Consider the following 23,967-nt stretch of genomic DNA (forward strand, 5'->3'; position numbering starts at 1 on the left):
CAAGTTCAAGTTTTAGAAAAATAATATTCTTTGACAAAAAAAGATTCTATTCTATATTTGCTAGGTGTCTTTTTCAAGCTTCAGAAAAATAACTGCAACTTTAACTATAATGCCTTTGTTGCAAGAATTTAGGAATGGGCTTTAATAGTTTTAATAAAGAGGTGCAAATGCTTTCATGGGTGCTTTAAATATTTGTGTGTCATTTCACTATTTGTAAGGAACCCTTGTTTAATAAAAGAGGTTCAAGACTGCAAAGGTTGAAAAAAGCTGTAAATTTGTTGAGTATATAAAAATTTAGATAGACTTAAGAGAAAATCTTGAACTTTTATTTATTTATTTTTTTAAGATTAGGTATTGGATAGAAATTTGCCAGCTTGCCCCTTTCCTTTATTTACTTATTTTTTTCAGTTATCACTGGTCCTCTTACACTTTGTTTTGAATATTTGAAATCAGTTTCAATAGTACACTCTGATAAGAGTGAAACTAATTAAAATGATCTTTGATATACATGTTGAATTTCTGCTCTTTGTTTTCTTAATCTTATATTCTCACTATGGTTTCTTAGCTCTCTATAAGGGTAAGTGATAGTTGGGCTTCAAGCAACGTTTTTTACTAGAGGTATTCTTACTTCTTTAATAAACATCAGGAAGGATTAGTGTACTTTCTCCTGGAAGATACTGTTTAGGCTTGCTTCTTAATTTTCACGTGCTAGCAAGGTAATGCTCAAAATCCTTCAAGCTAGGCTTCAACAGTATGTGAACCAAGAACTTCCAGATGTACAAGCTGGATTTAGAAAAGGCAGAGGAACCAGAGATCAAATTGGCAACGTCCACTGACTCAGAAAAAGCACGGGAATTCCAGAAAAACATCTACTTGCGTCATTGACTACGCTAAAGCCTTTGACTGTGTGGATCAGAGCAAACTGTGGAAAAGTCTTAAAGAAATGGGAATACCAGATCACCTTATCTGCCTCCTGCGAAACCTGTATGCAGGACAGGAAGCAACAGTTAGAGCCAGACGTGGAACAACAGACCGGTTCAAAACTGGGAAAGGAGTACATCCAAGGCTATATACAGTCACCCTGATTATTTAACTTAAATGCAGAACACATCATGTGAAATGCTGGGCTGGATGAAGCACAAGCTGGAATCAAGATTGCTGGGAGAAATACCAATAACCTCAGATATGCAGATGACACCACCCTTGTGGCAGAAAGTGAAGAGGAACTAAACAGCCTCTTGATGAAGGTAAAAGAGGAAAGAGAAAAAACTGGCTTAAAACTTAACATTCAGAAAACTAAAATCATGGCATCCTGTCCCAGCACTTCATAGCAAATAGATGGGGAAAAAGTGGAAACAGTGACAGATTTTATTGCCTTGGGCTCCAAGGTTACTGAGGACGGTCATTGCAGCCACGAAATTAAGATTCTTGCTCCTTGGAAGAGAAGCTATGACAAACCTAGACAGCATATTAAAAAACAGAAACATCACTTTGCTGACAAAGGTCCATTTAATCAAATCTGTGGTTTTTCCAGTCGTCATGTACAGATGTGACAGTTGGACCATAAAGAAGGCTGAGCCCTGAAGAATTGTTGCTTTTGACCTGTGATGTTGGAGAAGACTCTTGAGAGTCCCTTGGACTGCAGGGAGATCAAACCAGTCAATCCTAAACAAATCAACCCTGAATAGTTATTGGAAGGACTAATGCTGAAGCTGAAGCTCCAGTACTTTGGCCACCAGATGCAAAGAGCCGACTCATTGGAAAAAATGCTGATGCCGGGAAAGATTGAGGGCAGGAGGAGAAGGGGACGACAGGATGAGACGGTTGGATGGCTTCGTTGACTCAACGGACATGAGTTTGAGCAAACTCAGGGAATGGTGAAGGACAGGGAAGCCTGGTGTGCTGCAGTCAGAGTCTCAGACTCAGACATGACTGAGCTACTGAATGACAACAACAATTTATTTTTTCTAGGTGTGTTAGAGAGCAGGAAAATGATAAAGGGTATATAGTTGAAGAGCCAAAAAAGAAGCGTCGTTACATCATTACAGACTGAATATTCAGTCCCTAAAGGAGAGGAATTTGTTCTCTCCAACGAAGAATTCAATGGAAGAATTACTTCAGCCTTATTTTCAAACATTTTGATATTATCCATTTGCTGTGTTTGGTACATATAAATAGTCTTTGATTACACTGATCAGGAAACATCAGTATGTGCCTTATTACCTGATGTAAGACATGATCCTGATGTTGACTTGTCCATCAAACCTTACATTTCTAACTTAGTCCCAGAAATAGTACCCTATGTGTCAAAATAATTTGTCCCATTTTTAAAGATGAAAAACTGATGCTCAGTTAAACTTGTCCAAGATCCATATGCTACTTCATAGATGTAAAGATAATTTTTTCTAAGAATATAACATCTGGGGAAAAGGCTGGGAGATAGGAAAACAACATTTGTTCTCAAGCTGCCTTTTCAAAGTATGTACTAATAACTTTACTTATTTAGTGAGCACTCAATTCCAAAACAGCAAGAGCCGATTTAGCAAAATACCATCCCCAGACGGGAATGCTATTGTACAGCTGATTCCGGTTTTCTTTTTCTGTGTCCTGTTGGGACAGGTGTGGAAAGGACCTTCTTAGCTCCTATCCTAAGAAGAGTATGATGGTGGGATGGCTGGCTTTTAGGCTAGGAGTCAGCTCGCAGGCAGGTAGTGAACAGGTCACAGATGTAAACTGAAAGATGCTAGGGTCCGTGGATGAGAAGACCAAGTGACTAAAGCAGATCTGACATTCTGAGTTGGCAGGAGATTTGGGGGATATAGAATTGGTTGGGACGATTATAGTAAGGAGAGTGGTGGCAGATAGAAAATGTATAGAATGTATTCTGGGAATGTGTGAGCAGGTGTCAGGATTTTTTTTTTAATAACCTGTGTCTATGGAGTTGCCTTGGAGATTTGTTTTCTTATTGGAGCGAAATGAGAAAGGAAGCTGGGCTCCGGACAGAGTGAAGATTGGAGGAAAGAAAAGTGGAAAGACATGTTAGACAGTGAGAGGTGGAAGAGGGTGGGTGGTAGGAGTGCTCTGACTGGGCTGAGCTAGGAGCAGGGCTGTCCTTGGCTTCACGTTCATACCCACTTCCCACCTCAGGGCTCATATGCTGAAATCTGGTTGCAGTAAACCATTGGGACAGCCTTGGAGGGAAAAAGAAATCCCAGGGGACGGCCAGCATGCAGTGTGAGTTTTAAGAGAGGAGAGTCAGCTGTGGGGATAGGGCAGGAGGGGAGGGCGGGCTGGAGAGGGGAGATTTATAGACCTAGTGTATTTCAGGAGGCGCAAGTCTCTTTTAGCACCAGTAGCTGGTGTCATCTTCACCTGTTGCCTCCTCGAGTCTTGGCCCAGTAGTAGCAGCATGGATGGGTTGTCACATCCAAGAGCTGGGCCATCCCCTGAGGAGCCTGGGATTGAGGAGGTGGGGAAGCCAAAGGACAAGCTGGAACAGCGTGAGGAGAGAGTGGGGTTGATGCCCTACTATAGTGATGAATTATTAGATGCCAAGAGAAAAGTGGAGCAGAATAGCTGATGACAAATGTGAACCTTTATGTTGATTCAGCTTTAAATCTCCCACATTCCAGTGAGCTTAGCAATTCCTCTTCAGGATATGAATGCACCCCACGCTAGAGTGGTGACCTCAGATGCTTAAACTGCTTCTACTTCTCTGAGCCTCTGCTTTCTCTGTAAATTGGGATTCACAAAAATCTTATCTCACAGGATGGTTATGGGAATTTAAATGCCAACTTATGTCAAGTGCAGAATATGGGGCACACCCATAATAGGTACTGTGACCTATCTTTAGTTGGAATGGGAACTATTTTTACACTTAAAAGGTGAACTTTATATGCTGCCATGTAGGTAACCCAATGCAGCTGGAGCTGGAATCAACAGGCCTGGGCAGAGGAGCTCAGAGTGTGCCTTTGAAATCTTGATCCCCATCCTGGTGATTTATGAGCCTCACCAGCTTGCATATGGGATGGCCCACTGCAGTTGTTTACTTTAGTTTTAGCTCGTTACCTAGCATTTGTGGGTAGCATATTTTTATTTACGCTCTCACTGACCACTTAACCACCATGACTTTGAAATCATATGTATGAAGCCAGCCATAAAAGAAACATTTATTAGTGTGGTGAGGGTCTCACATGGCTATTCTACCCACTTTGTCTACAAATTGTCTAAGAATTAGACTTTGCTTTTTCCTCACCCTGGATGACCTCAAAGACCCCTCCAAGTAATATTTCTGATTGTGTGGAAATACTGAGATTTTGACTATTAAAGTGTCAAATATCAATCAATATCAGGTGACTAGATGTCTCTTCTTGAGGAACCAGAAGAAACACAAACCAAAAATTGAACCCTGTAATCATAGCCCAGATTTAAATCTACAGTCAAGCTGAGAAACAGAGGAATGGATGAAATGACCTTGAACGTAGTTCCAGCCCAGATGGGCCAGTTCCAGTCTGAGTCATGGGTCTGACACTAGCTGTCGCCAGAGGGAGAAGAAATTCCCCAGCTGGGTAGTTATAAGAGTTGAAAATGAGTCACTGACTAGGTGATTGATCCCTTTCCATTTTCCACTTGTCGTTAGCCACTTTGCAGAGAAACTTTGGTATGTTTAATCAAAAAAGTTTCTTTTCTTTTTTAATTCCAACAATCCTTAGAGATGAAAGAGATTTGTCAGATCAACCTGTTCACTTCCTTCATTACAGACAAGTTATAAAGGCACAGGAAAGTTAAAGTGACACGGAACAAGACGATCCAGTCTTACTTTTGGGAAGACTTCTGTCTTGTGGCAAGTAAAAAGTTTTTATTGCTAGACAAGACCCTGATTTCAGTCTTTATTGATATTATCACTTTTGAAGGAAATTTTTAGTTTGATGTATATTTTGTATTTGATCCTTGACTTTTCTCTAGGCCAGATATGATTTTCATATGAGAATAAATCAGTCTTTTATTATTGTTGTTTTGTACCTTTTGACTTCAGGTAACTTCAGGCCAGTAAGTAGACTTTCACTAAGGAAATTTTGTATTTGCCTGGTTACTGTAGGCCACCAATCTGCTCCAAAGGCTTTGATAGGTGAAATGAGACTTCTATATATGTGCGTTTGTATTCAAATATATAAGATAGAATACATGCATACATACATACATACAAAGCATTGGACATACAGATTGAAAATATAGCTAGTCATGTAATAAGCATATTGTATGTTGATGAATGATAGAGTAATTCATGAGGTTCTGGTCCTGTAGAGGAGTTCAGAGTGTGTTCAGTACTAAGGACCAGAATGATTGGGAAGCATCCCAGACAAAGTGCTACTTAGGCTGGATGTTGAACCTTAAAGGGTTCCTACAGATTGCCAGTGAGAGAAGAGATGACACTCCAGGGCCTGGATGAGGCAGGGTAGGGTGGTACACTCTTGCGCATTTACCTTACTGTCGGTGGGGGTGGGAGTGAGTGTTTTGGATGAGTGAGCCTTTCTCAAAGAGAAAATCTGATTAGAGGAACAGAGGCAGGTGTGAGAAATGTAGATTGGGGTGCTGCAATGTAAAGTGCCATAAGTGTTAGAGTGAGATGTTTGCACGTTGCCCTGTAAGCCCTGAAGAGCCCTTGCATTTTATTATCAGGAAGATATTACAAGGAAAATAACAAAATGATTTTAGAAAGATAAATCTGATGGTGGTATGCAAGATGGATCATATCGAGGAGAAATAGTAAAAGCAAAAAGAATCCATTAGGAAATTAGGCATATAAGTGATGAGGGACTGAAATAGGATGGAAAGGGAAAGAAAGGAATGGATAGGAGAAAGATTATAGGAAAGGTGACAGGATATATCAGACTTCAGGGGAGGCACTGCAGCCAGAGGGAAGGATGAAATTCTCAACCCAGGTAATAACAGAAAGAATAATAGTTGGAAAGCCAGGAAGAGAAGGTGATTTGAAGAGAGTGGGGTAAAAGATACAGCAGCTAAATCTTTAGACCTGAAATTGGAGTGAAATTACATATCTCAGTAGAAATGTCCTATAGGCCTTCAGTTGCCGGGACTGGATTTCTGGTGAAAAGACAGGCAACCTGGGAGCTCTCTGTACAGACTTCATGGTTAAGACCTTAAGGCTCATCTGTAAAATGGGAATAATAAAAGTACTCATTGGATTGGTATTAGAAGTAAGTGAGATAATACCAGGTAAGTATTCAGCAATATTCCTAGCACATGCGTGTGTGCTCAGTCACTCATAGACACTAAATAAATATTTATCAATATCAATCAATAAATATTAGCTATTACTATGTTTACTATGAATTTTAGTGAAAGACAGTTTTTTTGAATTATTAGAACTGTTATTATGGAAGCTATACTAAAGTCACCTGTTTGGTGTGTTTTCGTAACACCCCAAATGTTCTGATTCACATGCTTGCTCTCCTACCTGTTAAGGGAAAGTGACAGCCCAAACTATAATTGCTCAAGCTTAACTCTTGATCACTGTAAGACCTGGAGTGTTCTTGTTATTTATGTGAATAGTTAAGGAGGTGAACTACTCTTCTGTTTATTGCAGCTTCCATAATAAAGTCCCTGAGCCATATTTTTGTCTTTGTTTGCTGTGTCCAGAGTCAAATCAATTTTGACGGCTTTATAAGGAGCTTTAGAAGAATGGTATTAGTTCAGTGGAAGCAAATGATCACTAGCTCAGTGTTTTAAAACTGCATTCACTCATAGTAGAAGGGACTTCCACAAGAGTGGAAGAAATCCAGAGAGGTGGACCCTCTGGATTGTGAATTGTGAATTGTAGAACTCCAGTCTGGGTAGAAGGTTGGACTTGACATCTTCAAGGGAGGTTTCCACATGGATGACCCCTGCAGGATCCAGGCACTGTCGTGTGTTTGGGGAGCCCACTGCATCTCTTGTGTGATGGACCGCTTCTCTCGTAGGGCATTAGGCTTGCATTTGGAAGATCAAGAAAAACAAACTTTGTTGTCTGTTTCTAGTTGTACTAGTTTATTTTGTTTTCCCCTATTATATTTATTCCTACAGGCAAAATTTTATGTTTTCCCTTCTTAAGGATATAAATATAGAAAGGTATTTTAGAAAAATAGTGGTCAAGCTGGTTAATGCCAGGCTTTATTGATGTGTGAATAAAAATGAGTTAAATTATTTTTTAAACTACTTTTTCAGGTCTTAGTTCTTTCTTCGAAGGAGCATACAGGTTCATCTTATTTTATCAGCAATTAGAAAAACCTAATTTGTTTTTGATATATTTTAGTGCCAGTAATTTAGTCTTAAGCTATAAGAATGCTGCTGCTAAGTTGCTTCAGTCGTGTCCGACTCTGTGGGACCCCATAGACAGCAGCCCACCAGGCTCCCCTATCCCTGGGATTCTCCAGGCAAGAACACTGGAGTGGGTTGCCATTTCCTTCTCCAAGATATAAGAATAATCATACTTAATTTAAAATGTTTAAAGTAATTAAAAATGTTTAAAGCAATATCTTGAATAAAAATGATTGCTCTAGTATTAGTGACCATTATCTAGCTTTATGCTGTGTTTTATAGTAAAATACAGTGCACTTAAAATATGGTAAGACTTCCCAGCAAAATGGCAACGCATTCCTAATTTGAATTCCAGAAAAGAATAGAGAGAATGGGGAAGAGGACATATTCTAGAAGTCCAGTGAATGCCAAGCTGGAAATGTTTGTAGAAGAAACCCACATCCAGATATTTCCCAGAGAAATCACAGAAACAAATAGATCTCAACACAGCCAGAGAGAAGGGGCAGATTATCTACAAAGAAATAGCAGTCAGATTGACAGCTAATTTGTGGCAAGGAGCACAAGAGTTCTTCTGATTGGAAAATGTAAATCCGTCTCTGAAACTCCAGCTATAAGGGCATCTAGGATGTGGATTTTTCCTGTGTCCAGCCTCTGGAAGGCATATAAAAGGAAGGTGTGATTGGCACTGTTCACGCTTGTTTGCCTTCTGTCTCTCACGCACTAATAGGTAAGCTCCTTCAGAGCAGACCTGTTTGCTGACTGACCTTTGCTGACTGTTCCTAGAACTGGTAACTAACACATCAGTTCAGTTCAGTCGCTCAGTTGTGTCCGACTCTTTGCAACCCCATGAATCATAGCACACCAGGCCTCCCTGTCCATCACCAACTCCCGGAGCTCACTCAAACTCACGTCCATCGAGTCAGTGATGCCATCCAGCCATCTCATCCTCTGTCGTCCCCTTCTCCTCCTGCCCCCAATCCCTCCCAGCATGAGGGTCTTTTCCAATGAGTCAGTTCTTTGCATGAGGTGGCCAAAGTATTGGCGTTCCAGCTTCAGCATCAGTCCTTCCAATGAACACCCAGGATTGATCTCCTTTAGGATGGACTGGTTGGATCTCCTTGCAGTCCAAGGGACTCTCAAGAGTCTTCTCTAGCACTACAGTTCAAAAGCATCAATTCTTCAGCGCTCAGCTTTCTTCACAGTCCAACTCTCACAACCATACATGACCACTGGAAAAACCATAGCCTTGACTAGACGGACCTTTGTTGGCAAAATAATATCTCTGCTTTTCAATATACTATCTAGGTTGGTCATAACTTTCCTTCCAAGGAGTAAGCGTCTTTTAATTTCATGGCTGAAATCACCATCTGCAGTGATTTTGGAGCCCCAAAAAATAAAGTCTGACACTGTTTCCCCATCTATTTCCCATGAAGTGATGGGACCAGATGCCATGATCTTAGTTTTCTGAATGTTGAGCTTTAAGCCAACTTTTTCACTCTCCTCTTTGACCTTCATCAAGAGGCTTTTGAGTTCCTCTTCACTTTCTGCCATAAGGGTGGTGTCATCTGCATATCTGAGGTTATTGATATTTCTCCCGGCAATCTTGATTCCAACTAAAACACCTAAATAAGACATATTACTTTAATAAAAATATTGCCAGCTATGATGCTAGATTCTATTTTGGTTTTGTTGTCTTACCTTTCTTAGGCTTTCACATTAATAATTTGCTCTGAAGAGGGAATTTTCATCTGTTGATGCTTTCTATTGAGCTATTCTAAAAACATATTAAAAGATTTGGATGAAAGTGGTCTATCCTAATGTAATACATTAGAGAATATGTATCTACTCCAGTGTTCTTGCCTGTAGAATCCCAGGGACAGGGGAGCCTGGTGGGCTGCTGTCTATGGGTCACACAGAGTCGGACACGACTGAAGTGACTTAGCAGCAGCAGACATTCAACACTCTTCCATCTGGCAGCCTTCCTTATCCAGCCTGTGAAGAACTGGAGGAAGGGGTTGGGGGTTACTGTCCCTCGACAGTAAAAAAAAAAAAATTCATTTCATGGACTTAAATTTTCTTGCATTTAATTCATAGGACTGTCTTTCTCCTTATTTATCCTTCTGCAAATCTACCCCTCACCTGTACTTCACCGTCTCCACAAATGGCACAAATATCCTTTCAAAGCTGGGAGTCTAGGAGCGAATTCTTATGTCTTCACTTGCAGTGGTTCAAGTCTTATCAACTCTTCCTCAAGTGCTTCTTCCTCTTCTGTCTGCTTTTGCTTCTCTGTGTACCGTCCTCTTTAGAGACAGTTTTTTAAAATGTAAATCACTTCGTGTTACTCCCTGTGCCGAACCTTCTGGTGGTACCCCACACCCTCCGGAAGGCTTGCAGGGACCCGCATGATCTTGCCCTGACCCACCTCCCATTTCATTCTGCATATGTATCCTTTGTCATACTGGCTGTTTTCTTCCAGCCCTTGCTCAGCATACTTTGCATCAGTATCTTGTCTCAGATATTACCTTCCTGACTATTTAGTGGTCTACCACCATGGCATCATGTTACCCCCTTTTCTTTCATCCAACATGTTTGTCACTCATTTTTTTGTCTGCTTGTTTTTTGTCTTTTGGCCCCAAGAGTCCAAGACCTCCATGAACAGAGAGAACTCTTCTGTCTTATTCATTACTATATCCCTCAGGTGTCTCAGCAGGTAAAGAATCTGCCTGTCAGTGCAGGAGACGCAGGAGGCGCGGATTTGATCCCTGGGTCAGGAATATCCCCTTGAGAAGGAAATGGCAACCCACTCCAGTGTTCTTGCCTGGAGAGCCCCATGAACAGAGGAGCCTGGTAGGCTACCATCCATGGGGTCACAAAGAATCAGTCACAACTGAGCATGCACGCAGCAGCTCCTGACTATGTTTTGACAGGTTACACAATTGGAAAACTACCATCATAATCTAGATATAAAATGTTTCCATTGCCCAAAAAGTTTTCTCTTGCTTCTTTGTGGTCATTCCCCTCCCCCTGCTCTCAGTAGCTGTCAACCAGTGACCTGACTGTCCCTATCTATAGTTTTGCCTTGCCAGAATGTCATGAATGAAATCACACAGTGTATATATTTTCTCCGTAATTAGGAAGTTCTCTTTCATACAAGATTATTTTTGTAGAAGCTTCATTTATATGAGGTTTGTGCGAACATTCGTTGCCGTAACTGTTCTTCAGTGAAACAAAAGTCCTTAGTAGATATGATGATGATTATGGTGGTCGTGGTGGTGGCTTCAGCTGGATTTACTACTTAGCTGTGAACATAGAAAACTCTGTATCTACTCTATATAATTCAAATTGTATTAACAATGATAGGATACTATGCTAACATTTAATGAGATAATGTGTAAGAGAAATTTAAATAAAGATATCATCATATCAGTGTCCTGTCATTTCATCTTCAAGGAACCTTTCAACAAAAATAAAGTTTCTTACATCAGAATTTCTTTCTCAATAAACATTAGGTTTTTCCTGTTTTAAATAAAACTAGTGTTTGGTGAAAACTTTCAAACCAGGTTAAAGATGATTCTTAGCTTTTCAGATGATTTTTGGTTTCAAAAAATCAACCTGAAAAAAGCTAAACCCCAGATCAACCAGGAGTTCCTCTTAATCTCAAGTCTCCAAAATATTCATAAGATATGTTTTTGTGTTCTGAAATGTGATGGCTCTTCAAGAACAGAGCTGTTCTTTAAATCACATTTGGCTCCGTTTATCACTAGAGGGCAGTAAATACAAACAAGTTTGGTATATTTACTTGTGTCATGGTTGGTTTTGCACTATTAAGCAAAGAAAATATAGTTTTAATAATGTAAAAAATAGATAATAAAATTCTGTTATTTGAAATACAGGTTGTCAATTAATTACAGATCATTGTTTGCCTCCAGAACTATTTTTAAGGCATATGAAAGCAAAAGACCACTTAGTGATTTTACAGACAGTGGTTTGCAGTCCTCATTGTATTCAGTACCTGAAGTTTAATCTTGCCTCAGAATTCTTTCTTTATAGCAGTTAGATTTGCATATCTTAAGCCTAGCAGTGTTGAATAGGTGAGCCTACTCTATGTAGATTTGTGTCTTGATTAAAACTCCCAGAACTTCAATCCTAAGCAGAAAGGTGTAAAATAAATGTAACAGATTATAGGATAAACTATTTTAAGATGTACATCTTACCAAAAACAGTGCGGTTGCCAGGAATATCCCTTGGTTTGGAGACATCTAAGAGTCAATAACACTACTTTAAATAATTTGTAAATATTTCAAGTGTAATAATAGATTGCATTCCCAGGGACTGTAGCCCACTAGGCTCCTCTGTCCATGGGATTCCCCAGGCAAGAATACTAGAGTGGGTAGCCATTCTTTTCTCCAGAGATCTTCTCGACCCAGGGTTCGAACTCAAGTCTCCTGCATTTCAGGCAGACTCTTTACCATTTGAGCCATCAGGGAAGCCCCATCTTAGAATTAATTATGTTAATAGACATATTGCTTATAGACTCTAGGATAAATATGGATTAATGCCTGAAATAGGTTTTTTTTTGGCAATTTGGAGTACTCTGAAGCCAGACAACCTGGGTTCAAATTCTGTCCCTGCTATTTGGCTTTGTGACCTTGGCCAAGACACTGGAACTTCTGAGCCTCAGTTTCCTCATAGTTTGGGTTGTTTTTCTTTTTCCCTGTTCAAAAATGTCTTATTTTTGTTGACCTCTGTTGCAAAGACAGTGATACCAGCATGTGTTAGTATATCGAAGACTTCAACTCCATGAGCAGAGTTTTAAATATCCTGAAATAGTCCACAAATGTTGATTGCTTGGGGTATTGCTTGAGGACCAAGAAAGAATGGAATAAAATAGGAGTGGCCTCTAGAGATTCTGAGAATTATTATTAGAAAACTGAATGCTGAAGGAAATTATATATATTTTTTCTACTCTTGTACACACATACACACACACACACATACAGACACGCACTTGTTCATATATAAAATCATTTGGATGTTTGAGAGGAGCAAATTACTAATCAGGAAGCCTGAGGTCTCCCTATGCATCTGTGTCTTGTTCATATATCACTTGCACATATAAGTACGTCTCACCATCAGGTGAGGCTGCCAGTATCTCTCTTTGGGCACCAGCTTTCTCACTAGTTAGTAGGTGGAGTCAGCACAAGGATTAAGACTGAATGAGTCCACTCCTAAATTCATACCATTTATCATAGTTTGGATCAGCCTAATTATATGGCAAGATATTCATCCACCATGAAGAGCAAAGACTAAAGAGACCTGGACTTGCATCTCAGCCCCTCCACATCCAGGGCAAGTTATTGACGATTTAAGAGTGTCTGTCTTTTCACCTTAAAATGAGGATCATATCTATCTACTCAGGGTGTTGCAAAGATTAGAGATAAGAGATAAATAAAGCTCTTGGTGCATACTAGGTGCCTAGTAAATGCTGTAACATACTTGTTAACAATTTCCTCATTAGAATGATCAGAAACCAAGCCTCATCTGTAAACCTATATCTCTCTGGTTTCATCCATATTTTCTTCTGAGTTGTTTAGATTTCTTTCTGCAGGCTTTACTACTGTGGCAATTGGAAGGAGCATCTAGTCTGTTTTTTATAATGGGAAAAATGAAATGAATTTTAATTTAGCTTGGATATTAAAAGATTTCTTATTCCCTAGAAATACGGAAACCTTCCTAAGTACTTTTTACTTGGCATTATTACTGTTACTACTACTACTGCGTACTGTTACCGTTATGTCCCCTACTACAGCAGGCCAGAGAGCTACATTTGAATCTTTTTATGCCTGTGGTTCATGAACAACTTAGGGAAATATGAAGAAAAAATCACATATCTTTCTTGCCTCAAGTGTCCTCCACCCTGGTTGAGGAGGCAAAGTTCAAAGCAGTTGACACAATTAGAAAAGTGATTCTTAACACTGGGAACATTGAAGAAGTTTCAGGTACGCTGGTGGCAGAGTACTCCTGGCATTTCATGGACAAGAGCCAGGGAGTAACTAGTCTCTGGGATAGTCCTTCATCATGGACTGTTTCTGTGTCCCAGAAACCATTCACAAAGGTAAAAAATTCACTTAGGATTATCTGAGCCTAGAACGCAACGACTTTTTACATATAAATGCAAAATGTTTTTTGCATGGTGCTAATCCACAGTACATTTTTGAGTAATGCAATTGCAGTGTAATTTGAGGGAAAAGTGCACTTTGTTAATTTGAAAACCTTTCCAAGAAACCACTCACCATTTTGGAAAAAGATCATCCCTCCAATACAGCACTCCGGTAATTATTTCCATGTTGCTGTCACAGTGATGGTAATTCTCCACATCAGAGGAATCAGAGCACTTAGTGCTCTGTTGCTCAGTCATGTCTGACTCTGCAACCTATGGACTACAGCCTGACAGGGTCCTCTGTCCATGGAATTCTCCAGGCAAGAATAACGGAGTGGGTTGCCATTCTCTTCTTGGGGGTGGGGTGGGGTTCTTCCCAACCCAGGGATCGAACCTGGGTCTCCTGCATCACAGACAGATTCTTTACCATCTGAGCCACCAGGGAAGCCCAAGTACTTTACATATGTGTACTAATTAAAACTCCCAACAACATAGATAGATGGTATTATTATTATTCTCATTTTCAGATGAGTAAACTGAAGCATGGAAAGTTTAAATAACTTTCTTGAGATCACACAGCTAGTGATAGTAAGATACAAGCTTTTACTGTGTCTTTTTTTTTTTAATGTACTCGTGTACAAGTGTTTAATTTTGCAATGTTTAATTTATAAATTACTTTTTTCAACTTTTGTTATTGGGCCACTAATTCATGTCTGACTCTTTTGTGACCCCTTTATGTTACTGGTAAGCCATTACACAAATTTTTTTAAGTATCTATATAAGGATTGCTTAGTATGTGTGTATATATTTAGTAAAGTGTGTATGTAAAAAGAATATTTAAGAATTTCATTTCAGGATTAAAAAGTATTTGTTACACAAAGAAAGAAGTAACTTATTAATAGTTTGAAATTCAACAGAGAATAAAATAGATTGATTGCTGTTGTTGCTCAGTCACTAAGTCAGGTCCAGTTCTTTTCACCCCCGTGGACTGCAGCACGCCAGGCTTCCCTGTCCTGCACAATCTCCTGGTTTTTTCTCAGATTTGTGTCCACTGAGTTGGTGATGCTATCTAACCTAATCTCATCCTTTCCCGCCCCCTTCTCCTTTTGCCTTCAATCTTTCCCAGCAACAAATAGATTACTAGATGGAAACAAATAATGGGCAGTACAATAAGGCCAAGAATGGCCCCCACCACCACCCCCTGCCCCCACCTCAGGGCCTTTGCTCTCCGCAGATCCATTGCTTGACTCCCTCTACCCCCAGAAATCCATAAGACTTGCTCCCTCTCTTTCTTCAGGTTTCTGAGCATGTGTCATCTCATCAGAGTCTTTCTTTGATCATCATATAAGAGAGGAACCTTTATCCCTGATACCTCTTACCCTCCTTGTCATTTCTTTTTCTCTATTGCACCTACCATTACTGACATATGTATTTATGGAATTAATTGTCAAATGTAAGCTCTGGGTGAAAAACCGTTGTTCACACTGCTATACCCCCATATCCAGGAGAGTGTCTGGAATATAATAGAGTAATAAGTAATCTTTAAAGAGTGAGTATAGAATAGTTAAGAGTTTGGTGAAGGGCTGAAATATTTGGTCTTGAGGTGTATTTTGAATGATTTAAATTTGACTTCGAAAGACCAGCTTGAAGTAGATAGAATAAAAGATGGGAGGGTACTGATAGTTCCCTGGCAGACTAGTGGTTAGGATTCCAGGCTTTCACTGCCATGGCCCAGACTCAGTCCCTGGTTGGGGGAACTACTGAGATCCCACAAGCCACAGGGTATGGCCAAAAAAAAAAAAAAAAAAAGGAGGGCTTCATCACAGGGATGGGTGGAATAGGAGCCTGCTGGGAACTGAGCAAGTGTGGAAAGAGCTTAAACTCAGGGATTAAGGCCAGTGTCAGGCCAGAGCTTCCAGAGAAGTCCAGATATGTTGAAGCAGGTGACACTGAGTTGTCAGCCACTGGCTTTGGAGTGGCAGACTGAGTCTGAGTTTGAGGAAAGTTGCCTGGCAGTTGAGATCAGTAAGCGGGTGGTGGAGAAAAGCCAAAGGACATGAGTAATGAAGCAATTACAGTGTTTTGAGTCTGATGCATGGAATGAAATGATGCAGTTGGAAGGAAACAAGTATATATATGGATACATGTTATCCTTTTAAAAGGATAAGCCAGGAGTTTACAAATGTAGGCATCTTCTACTGTATAGCACATGAAACTCTGATCAATGTTACGTGGCAGCCTGGATGGGAGGGGGATTTAGAGAGAATAGATAAATGTATATGTATGGCTGTGGCCACGTAGGGAAAAGGACAGTTTTCAGGACTGGAAAAGGTCAGGTCAGCCACAGAACTGCAAAAGGTCAGTTTTCATTCCAGTTCCAAAGAAAGGCAATGCCAAAGAATGTTCAAACTACTGCATGATTGCACTCATCTCACACACTAGCAAAATAATGCTCAAAATTCTCCAAGCAAGGCTTCAGCAGTACATGAACCAAGAACTTCCAGATGTTCAAGCTGGATTTAGAAAAGGCAGAGGAATCAGAGATCAAATTGCCAACATCTGTTGGATCATTGAAAAAGCAAGAGAGTTCCAGAAAAACATCGGCTTTATTGACTACACCAAAGCCTTTGACTGTGTGGATCATGACAAACTGTGGAACATCCTTCAAGAGATGGGAATACCAGACCATCTTACCTGCCTCCTGAGAAATCTATAAGCAGGTCAAGAAGCAACAATTAGAACCGGACATGGAACAACAGACTGTTTCCAAATAGGAAAAGGAGTACGTCAAGGCTGTATATTGTCACCCTGCTTATTTAACTTATATGCAGAGTACATCATGAGAAATGCTGGGCTAGATGAAGCACAAGCTGGAATCAAGATTGCCAGGAGAAATATCATAACCTCAGATATGCAGATGACACCACCCTTATGGCAGAAAGTGAAGAGGAACTAAAAAGCCTCTTGATGAAAGTGAAAGAAGAGAGTGAAAAAGTTGGCTTAAAGCTCAGCATTCAAAAAACGAAGATCATGGCATTGGGTTCCATCATTTCATGGCAACTATATGGGGAAACAATGGAAACAGTGTCAGACTTTATTTTCTTGGACTCCAAAATCACTGCAGATGGTGACTGCAGCCAGGGAATTAAAAGATGCTTGCTCCTTGGAAGAAAAGCTGTGGCCAGCCTAGACAGCATATTAAAAAAGCAGAGATGTTACTTTGCCAGCAAAGGTCCATCTAGTCCAAGCTATGGTTTTTCCAGTAGTCATGTCTGGATGTGAGAGTTGGACTATAAAGAAAGCTGAGCGCTGAAAAATTGATGCTTTCCAAGTGTGGTGTTGGATAAGACTCGTGAGAGTCCCTTGGACTGCAAGGAGATCAAAGCAGTCAATCCTAAAGGAAATCAGTTCTGAATATTCATTGAAGGACTGATGCTGAAGCTGAAACTCAAATATTTTGGCTACCTGATGGAAAGAACTGACTCATTGGAAAAGACCCTGATGAAGGCTGGAGGAGAAGGGGATGACAGAGGATGAGATGGTTGGATGGCATCACCAATTCGATAGGCATCAGTTTGAGCAAGCTCCAGGAGTTGGTGATGGACAGGGAGGCGTGGCGTGCTGCAGTCCATGGGGTTGCAAAGAGTCGGACACGACTGTGTGACTAAACTGAACTGAACTGATGTGTATGGCTGAGTCCCTTCGCTGTCCACTTGAAACTATCACAACATTGTTAATCAGCTATACCCCCAATAAAACATAAAAAGTTAAAAAAATATAGGCACAGCAATGAAATATTTATCATGATCATCGATGTTATCATCATAGCCTAATATCTTTTTATCACTATGTATCAGATGTTTTCAGTGCTCTGCATATAAAGTGAAAGTGAAGTAGCTCAGTCATGTCCAACTCTGTTGCAATCCCATGGACTGTAGCCGGCAAGGCTCCTCTGTCCATGAGATTTTCCCAGCAAGAACCCTGGAGTGGGTTGCCATTCTGTTCTCCAGGGGATTTTCCTGACCCAGGGATTGAACCCAGGTCTTCCGTACTGCAGGCAGACTCTTTACCGTCTGAGCCACCAGGGAAGCCTAAGCTTTGCATGTAACACCTCATTTAATCCTCATAATAGTTGTCCTGGCTATTTATTGCTATAACATATCACTTCAAACTTTGTGGTTTAGAATATCTATTTTTAAATTATTTTGCATTGTTTTATGGGTTAGTTGGGCTTGGCTCGACATTCTCATGTAAGAATCCGTCATGTGCTTGCAGTCAGATGGTGATGAGGGGTGGAGTCATCTACAGGGACAATTGCTTGGATGGCTAAGATAGATTCTGCACTTTCAGGTCTGGCTTGGGGCTGGCATGGCTGGTAGGGCTGGAGATAGCTGAGTATGCCTATGTGCTTGCTCATTTTCTCTGTCTTTCTCTCCTCCCATCTTCTCCTCCCCCAACCACCACCATTTCTTTCTCTGGGTCCCTCTCCCAGAAACCTTTCCATAAACTTAGCATGGGCTTCCTCCTAACATGGCAGTCTCAGAATACTCACGCTTTCTTACAAGGTGGCTCAGAGATCCCAAGAGCACATTCATGGAGACCAAGGTGAGAGCTGCCAGACTTCCTGTGACAGGCTCCACAGATAGGCATCATCCTTTGTTGGTTACCCAAGCCAGCTCAGATTCAGTGTAGGGTCGTGTGGCTCATCAGGAGGCATCTTTGGAGACAGTTACCACAGTAACCAATTTTACAAATGAGGAAACTGACACAGAAGTGAGAGTCTTCCTCGTGGGATATGCACTAAAGGATTTCAACTCAGAGTCTGTTCTTGGTACTTGAGTGAACTTGGGAAAAGCACTGTCTCTTTAGGTATTACTTTATGTGGATATTAGGATGTTTGGAGGGATGATATTGAAAGTCCTTTCCACTTCTTTCACCTATTAAAGCCTTTGGATTTAGATGATGAGAGTGGGAATGGAAAGGAACAAGGGTAAGTGAAAAAGCCCTGCTGTCGAACACAGAACTTTGTAACAGCATGCAGGGAAGGTACGTGCTAGACCAGGAATACACCAGGGTCACTCAAGGATTCAGTTGGATTATTACATTAAACATCTAACAGTGGTCAACTCACATGAAATACCTATTGAATAGCAAGAGTCATAGATTTCAGTTTGAGACACTGGAATATGGGCCCACTGAGTGAAATGGGAGTAGTCATAGTAAGAGCTGCTTTGAATAGAAAAAGGACCTACCAATTTTGAAAAAGTCTGAGGTGTCTGGTAGGGCATTCCATCAGGAATAGTATCCTTTAGTCATTTGTAAATAAGGTCCTAAATTTCACATTAGAAGAGGTCATTAGACAGTGTTTGCCCTGGAGAGAGTCTTTGTGTGTATCCTAGATTAGAAGATGAATTGAAGGCAACAAAGGTCAGAGAAGTGGGAGGAAAAACTTCATCTGGAAGCTGCAGGTCCTGGGAGTGAGAAAGAGGGGAGAGAGTGATCAGACTATTGAACACTAAAGAGAAGTTGAGAATGAGAGAATAGTGCAAGAGGAGGACCTTTGCATTCTTCTGGAAGCAGTTTTAGTGAAACATGGGAGTTTAACATTGTTTTTTGTAGAAGATTTTGGGACTTTGGGAATGAATACATTGGGTGGGAACTGCAGCTGAAGACTTTGGCAGCAAAGGACCAGTAGAAGTTCAAAGAGGCAGGGGTGACATGTTTCTGATGAGGGTGTGCTTTCTGAGACTGGTAAACCTGATGTAGGAAGACTGAGCAGTCACCACACCGACAAGTTAGAGAAACACAGAGAAGTGGGTACAAACTGAGATGGAGGAAAGGTAGACTGGACAGGACGTCATGCTAAAACAGAGCAAAAGCTGCTGCTGCTGCTAAGTCACTTCAGTCGTGTCCAACTCTGTGCAACCCCATAGACGGCAGCCCACCAGGCTCCTCTGTTTCTGGGATTTTCCAGGCAAGAATACTGGAGTGGGTTGCCCTACTTTCCCCTTATTTCTTATCCGTATGACCTCTTTAATATAAAAGTTACTGAATAATGCTGCTGCTGTTGCTAAGTTGCTTCAGTTGTGTCTGACTCTGTGCAACCCCATAGACGGCAGCCCATCAGGCTTCCCCGTCCCTGGGATTCTCCAGGCAAGAACACTGGAGTGGGTTGCCATGTCCTTCTCCAATGCATGAAAGTGAAAAGTGAAAGTGAAGTCGCTCAGTCGTATCCAAGGCTATCCCAAACCAAATAGAAAAGATTATTTTTTCCCAAAGGAATTTAGATTTCTTATTTACTTCTTGTAAAAGACCTGATTACTTTTGAGCTCAAGTCTGTATTCTTAACAGCCACTCTTATACCTTTACACAATCATAAAAATACTCTTCTGATCAAAACATAGATCCTGAAATCTGTCCACAGAGCTCTGCATTCTTGAACCATATACAGTGCATTGGCTTTCAGGTTTCCACCCCTCCTTCCAATCAAATTTATAATAAATCATCCCCACCCTTAGCTTTTGGAAGGTTGTGGAGCTCAACCACATATAACAATTGAAACAAAAGGAGCTAAGAATAGCAATGCCACACAGGTGAAGAAGTGCATCACTTTCATTTATGAATTCTGGACATTAATTCTATTTTCTAATTACACTATGCTATCAGGTTGGACTGAGGAAGAACTTCAGTTGTATATGTGTCACCGGGGAAACCACTTGTTTTGGATTTGACAGAGGGAGACAATTAAAATGTCTGCCATTTTTAGAGCAGCTTTTATTTATTTAAATTTTTTAGAGCAACTTTTATTTTGAAGAAAAGTCAGAGAATATTAAAATTCATAGAAATGACTCTGAAAGGATTGGAAATTCTTATTTAAGAATGAACTATGAATTCTGCAGAGTTTTATGGTGGTTATTCATCACAATGAGAAGTAAAGCCCATTCATCTTTTCGTGCGGCAGCCTGAGCTGTAGGGATACCATTATTAAATGGCGTTTACCAGAGAAAAACCTCCTCCCCAGAGGGTCACCCTTGCCAACCAATCACAGAGCAGCCTGGGCCTAGTCCACGCCCCCTGCCCTGATAGACCCAGGAACGCAATGTGATTGGTGCATAGTTGGGGTTTTATGGGAGGGGTTTCTTGTCACTCTTTCTGGCTTCCCTGCAGTTCCTTATTTGGTAGCTTTTGACAGAACTCCTCTTTCTTGCAGCTAAGCATCTTGACATACATTATTCATTAAGCCCTGGAGCTCAGGGAGAGAAAGATGCAGACCCTTAGATCTTTAGATGTTTCTTTATCACACGAATTGTCTTTATTCAGAATAGTGGTTGAATTCTTTTGCATTCTGGAGTTTTACAAATGGCATGTATTCAATGGGAAACCGACTGGATGGGATCTAATGCGAGGCTTTCTTATGTGTACTTAATTACCAAAAATCTTTAAAAATCTGCATACTCTGCTTGTGGAGATTGCTAAGTATCAAGGTTTTGAAGATATACTTATTTTAGAACTTACTCTCTATATAATCAATCAAAAATGCCTGAAGCAAACTATTTACTGTCAGTATCTTGGGGCTACATAAAGGTAAGATTTATTTAGCCTTTGTAAACTCCTGATTACTCTGATTACATAACTAATAATTTTAATAAATTACTATGGAGTAAAGCTTTCTAAGCAATCTTTTCTTTAGACATGAGCTACAGAAGACATGTGTGTTTTTAGTGGTCAAGATAAGGAGAAATTGTATAACTTTTATTAGTTGTAATTTGTATGTTAAAATAGCTTTTTAATTTTCAGCATTTCTTCTGTTTTATCTTGTGTAGATTTGAGTGTTTTTTTAAGTGTCAAGGTAATTCCATTGGAGATAAATAATTGGGATAAATTATAACTGGTACATGGGCTCTAATTAGTATGTAGCATTTAAAGTCTATAAAAATTAGTTTATGCCTCTTTCTAAAAAGCTGTACTACTTTTACCTGATGAGGTTTTTTTCTTTTTTTCTTCCAACCTTTGGATATAGATGACAATAAAATTGACAGTATTTAATTTTTAGGTGATATTTTATGTAAATGAACACTTGATCTATTTGTAAAACTGAAAGATGTAAATTTATATGATAACTGCTATATTTGTTAAATCTCAAAAAATGAATTAGTACACTGCATTTAATAAGGTTATGTTCCTGCTTGGTAAGCTTCTTGCATGCCCTGTGGTAATGCTAACCTGGCAATCCTATCTGTTTAATATAGACTTGAGGTGGAAAAATCTTTTTCAGTCCTAAATGAAACATCACTTCGGAAACTGGAGTTTATTCTTGAATGTTTGAGCAAATCACAATACACATTTTTAGAGAATCCTTTTCCATTACTTTAAGGGCTTTCAGATTGAAACATTTTTCATTTTCTTTGTTTCTTTTTAAAGCAAAATTTCCTCTTTCCTGTGAGATTTACTTGCATTCTAAGAAAACTTATTTCAGTTTTAGTTGTCCAAAGTCATGATTTTCCACCTTCCTTAAAATCTTGATTCCAGATTTTGTCATTTTCATTATTTGAATTTTGCTAGCCATTTCTTGGCTTAATTTTTTTTTAATAGAGAAAAGTGTAGAGAGTAATAAAGAAGCATCCCCCTCCCCAGTCTCTCTGGAATTAATTTCTTAGCTTCTATACAGCTCATATTTGATAGTTTTTGAAAGGCTTCACAGTCATGTTACAATTATGGATAATACCTTCGAGAATCTACAGAATTTTAATGCTTTTTGCAGAAATTTTGCTGGCAGCTTTATGTTTTTAATATTATATTGCTAAAAACACTTAGGAAGGATAGATATACATGTATTTAGTCTTATTATGTATTTTGAAAGATTTGTTTTTGTGCGGTTAATACACTGTTTATTTTAGCTTTTAATGCTGGCATCCACCAAACTTGTAGTGTGTCACAGTGCAGCATATTCAAATAATTTTTAGCAGAATGTTGTGGGGAAAAACAAGCATTTACTTAATGTTTGACCTTTACCACTGTCTTAATTATATACTAGAAGATATATAATGCACTAAGTAGCACATTGGCATGAGGGGGAAGTACAGGGATTAAATTTGGGAATACTTTAATTTTTTTTATTATTTAGTTTTGTTTCCTTGACAGTCTTAAATAAACATAAATTGGATAACTGGAGTTGAAAAAGCAATATTCAATATTCAGTTCAACTGCATTTTCCCTTTCCTTTATGTTTTATATTTGCTGCATACAGACATTCTGATGCATAATGAGAACAAAGGATTTGAAAGCATTCACTTAGAGATCTTCCTCTTTATTCTTTGTTGCAACAATAACTCTACATATCATTTCAGACTGTTTAGATCAGAAACAATCAGAATAATTCATCAGTCTAAAATATTTAGAGGTCCTTTTAGAGATATCTAAGTGCTCAATTAAATTGTTCTACATTTTGCAACCAGTTCTTTTTGAAAAGCAGTTCTATATTTTGTCTCTTCTAAATCTATAAATTGAGAAAGAACCTAGAAAGCATTCTAGGAAAAATAGATTTTATTACCTTTTCTAATCATTTTCCCCCTCATGGCAGTTTTACAGTTATGTTAATAATTGGTATGTAGTTATCTTAAAATGAGAGAAATTCCACTTGGATTTAAAAATGATTGTTGAGTGATTTAGTTTATTGTCTGTTAGCACATCCAGCTATACACTCCAAAACCAAATTGTAAGAGGAACTACCAGTTGAGGAAGCACTGATGGTAATTTTGGGGGTTATTAATTTAGCTTCCCTTAGACCATATGTTTTATATCAGTAGCAAAAACAAAAAAATAAACAATTTTGATTCCTTTTAGAAAAGTTCTTTGTGCTATAATTTAATTGACTCTCTGAAAATTGTTTTTAGGAAATCTCCTATACTTTTGGGAAGAAAGAGGTCTGCTTAAAATATTGTGTTATCTAATTATGTTAAAAGGAAATGTTGACTTCCTTGGAGCACCTCCCAAGTCTTGGGAGGGTGATAGGTGTGCAATGAAGGGTTTTTCTCCACCCATGCTTTGGGGTTTTGAACAAAGGGAAAAGGATAGTCTGGGAATATATGTATATGATGCAAAAATAATCAGCAGAATATAACGTGTCATTTATCAGTCTGTACAACAGAATTCTTTCACTGGAATTTTTTGCTTTAGTTATTTGCACCAACTGGCTATTTTGATGAGTTGTATAATCAAACTGCCAAGAAGATTACACTTCATTTTCATGTTCTTCCAGTTAAATACAGTAATTTGCGTGGCATATCTGCAGATACCATGCAGTTTTTCTTCTTGGGCATATGGCAATGTATTCCTTATACCAAATTGCTTACATGTTAGAAAGTAGTTCTGTAGAAAAACTGGGTTCCTATCTGACTGTTTGAGTGGCACCAACTGCCCCCCACCAAGGCTGCAACGTTTTTTTAGTTACATTCAAATAAATGCATGGAAGGCAGGTGGACAGTGGTTCC

The 23,967-nt window shown here is 39.4% G+C and overlaps 1 protein-coding gene across 17 annotated transcripts in view; it reads left to right on the forward strand.

Moving 5' to 3' along the window:
- PDE4D (phosphodiesterase 4D) overlaps positions 1 to 23,967 on the forward strand; it is a 1,605,399-nt gene that overhangs the window by 1,560,133 nt on the left and 21,299 nt on the right. The window contains exon 1 of one of the 17 annotated variants that reach the window (XM_003587515.6): positions 16,846 to 21,061. The exons of the other annotated variants lie outside the window; for them this stretch is intronic. Within the exon in view, the coding sequence (XP_003587563.1) occupies positions 21,014 to 21,061 (48 nt within the window). The 5' untranslated portion in view covers positions 16,846 to 21,013. Of the gene's footprint in view, positions 1 to 16,845; positions 21,062 to 23,967 lie in introns of those variants that run through there. 17 annotated transcript variants of the gene reach the window in all.

The sequence above is a fragment of the Bos taurus genome, chromosome 20 (assembly GCF_002263795.3).
Source record: "Bos taurus isolate L1 Dominette 01449 registration number 42190680 breed Hereford chromosome 20, ARS-UCD2.0, whole genome shotgun sequence".
Lineage (NCBI taxonomy): Eukaryota > Metazoa > Chordata > Mammalia > Artiodactyla > Bovidae > Bos > Bos taurus.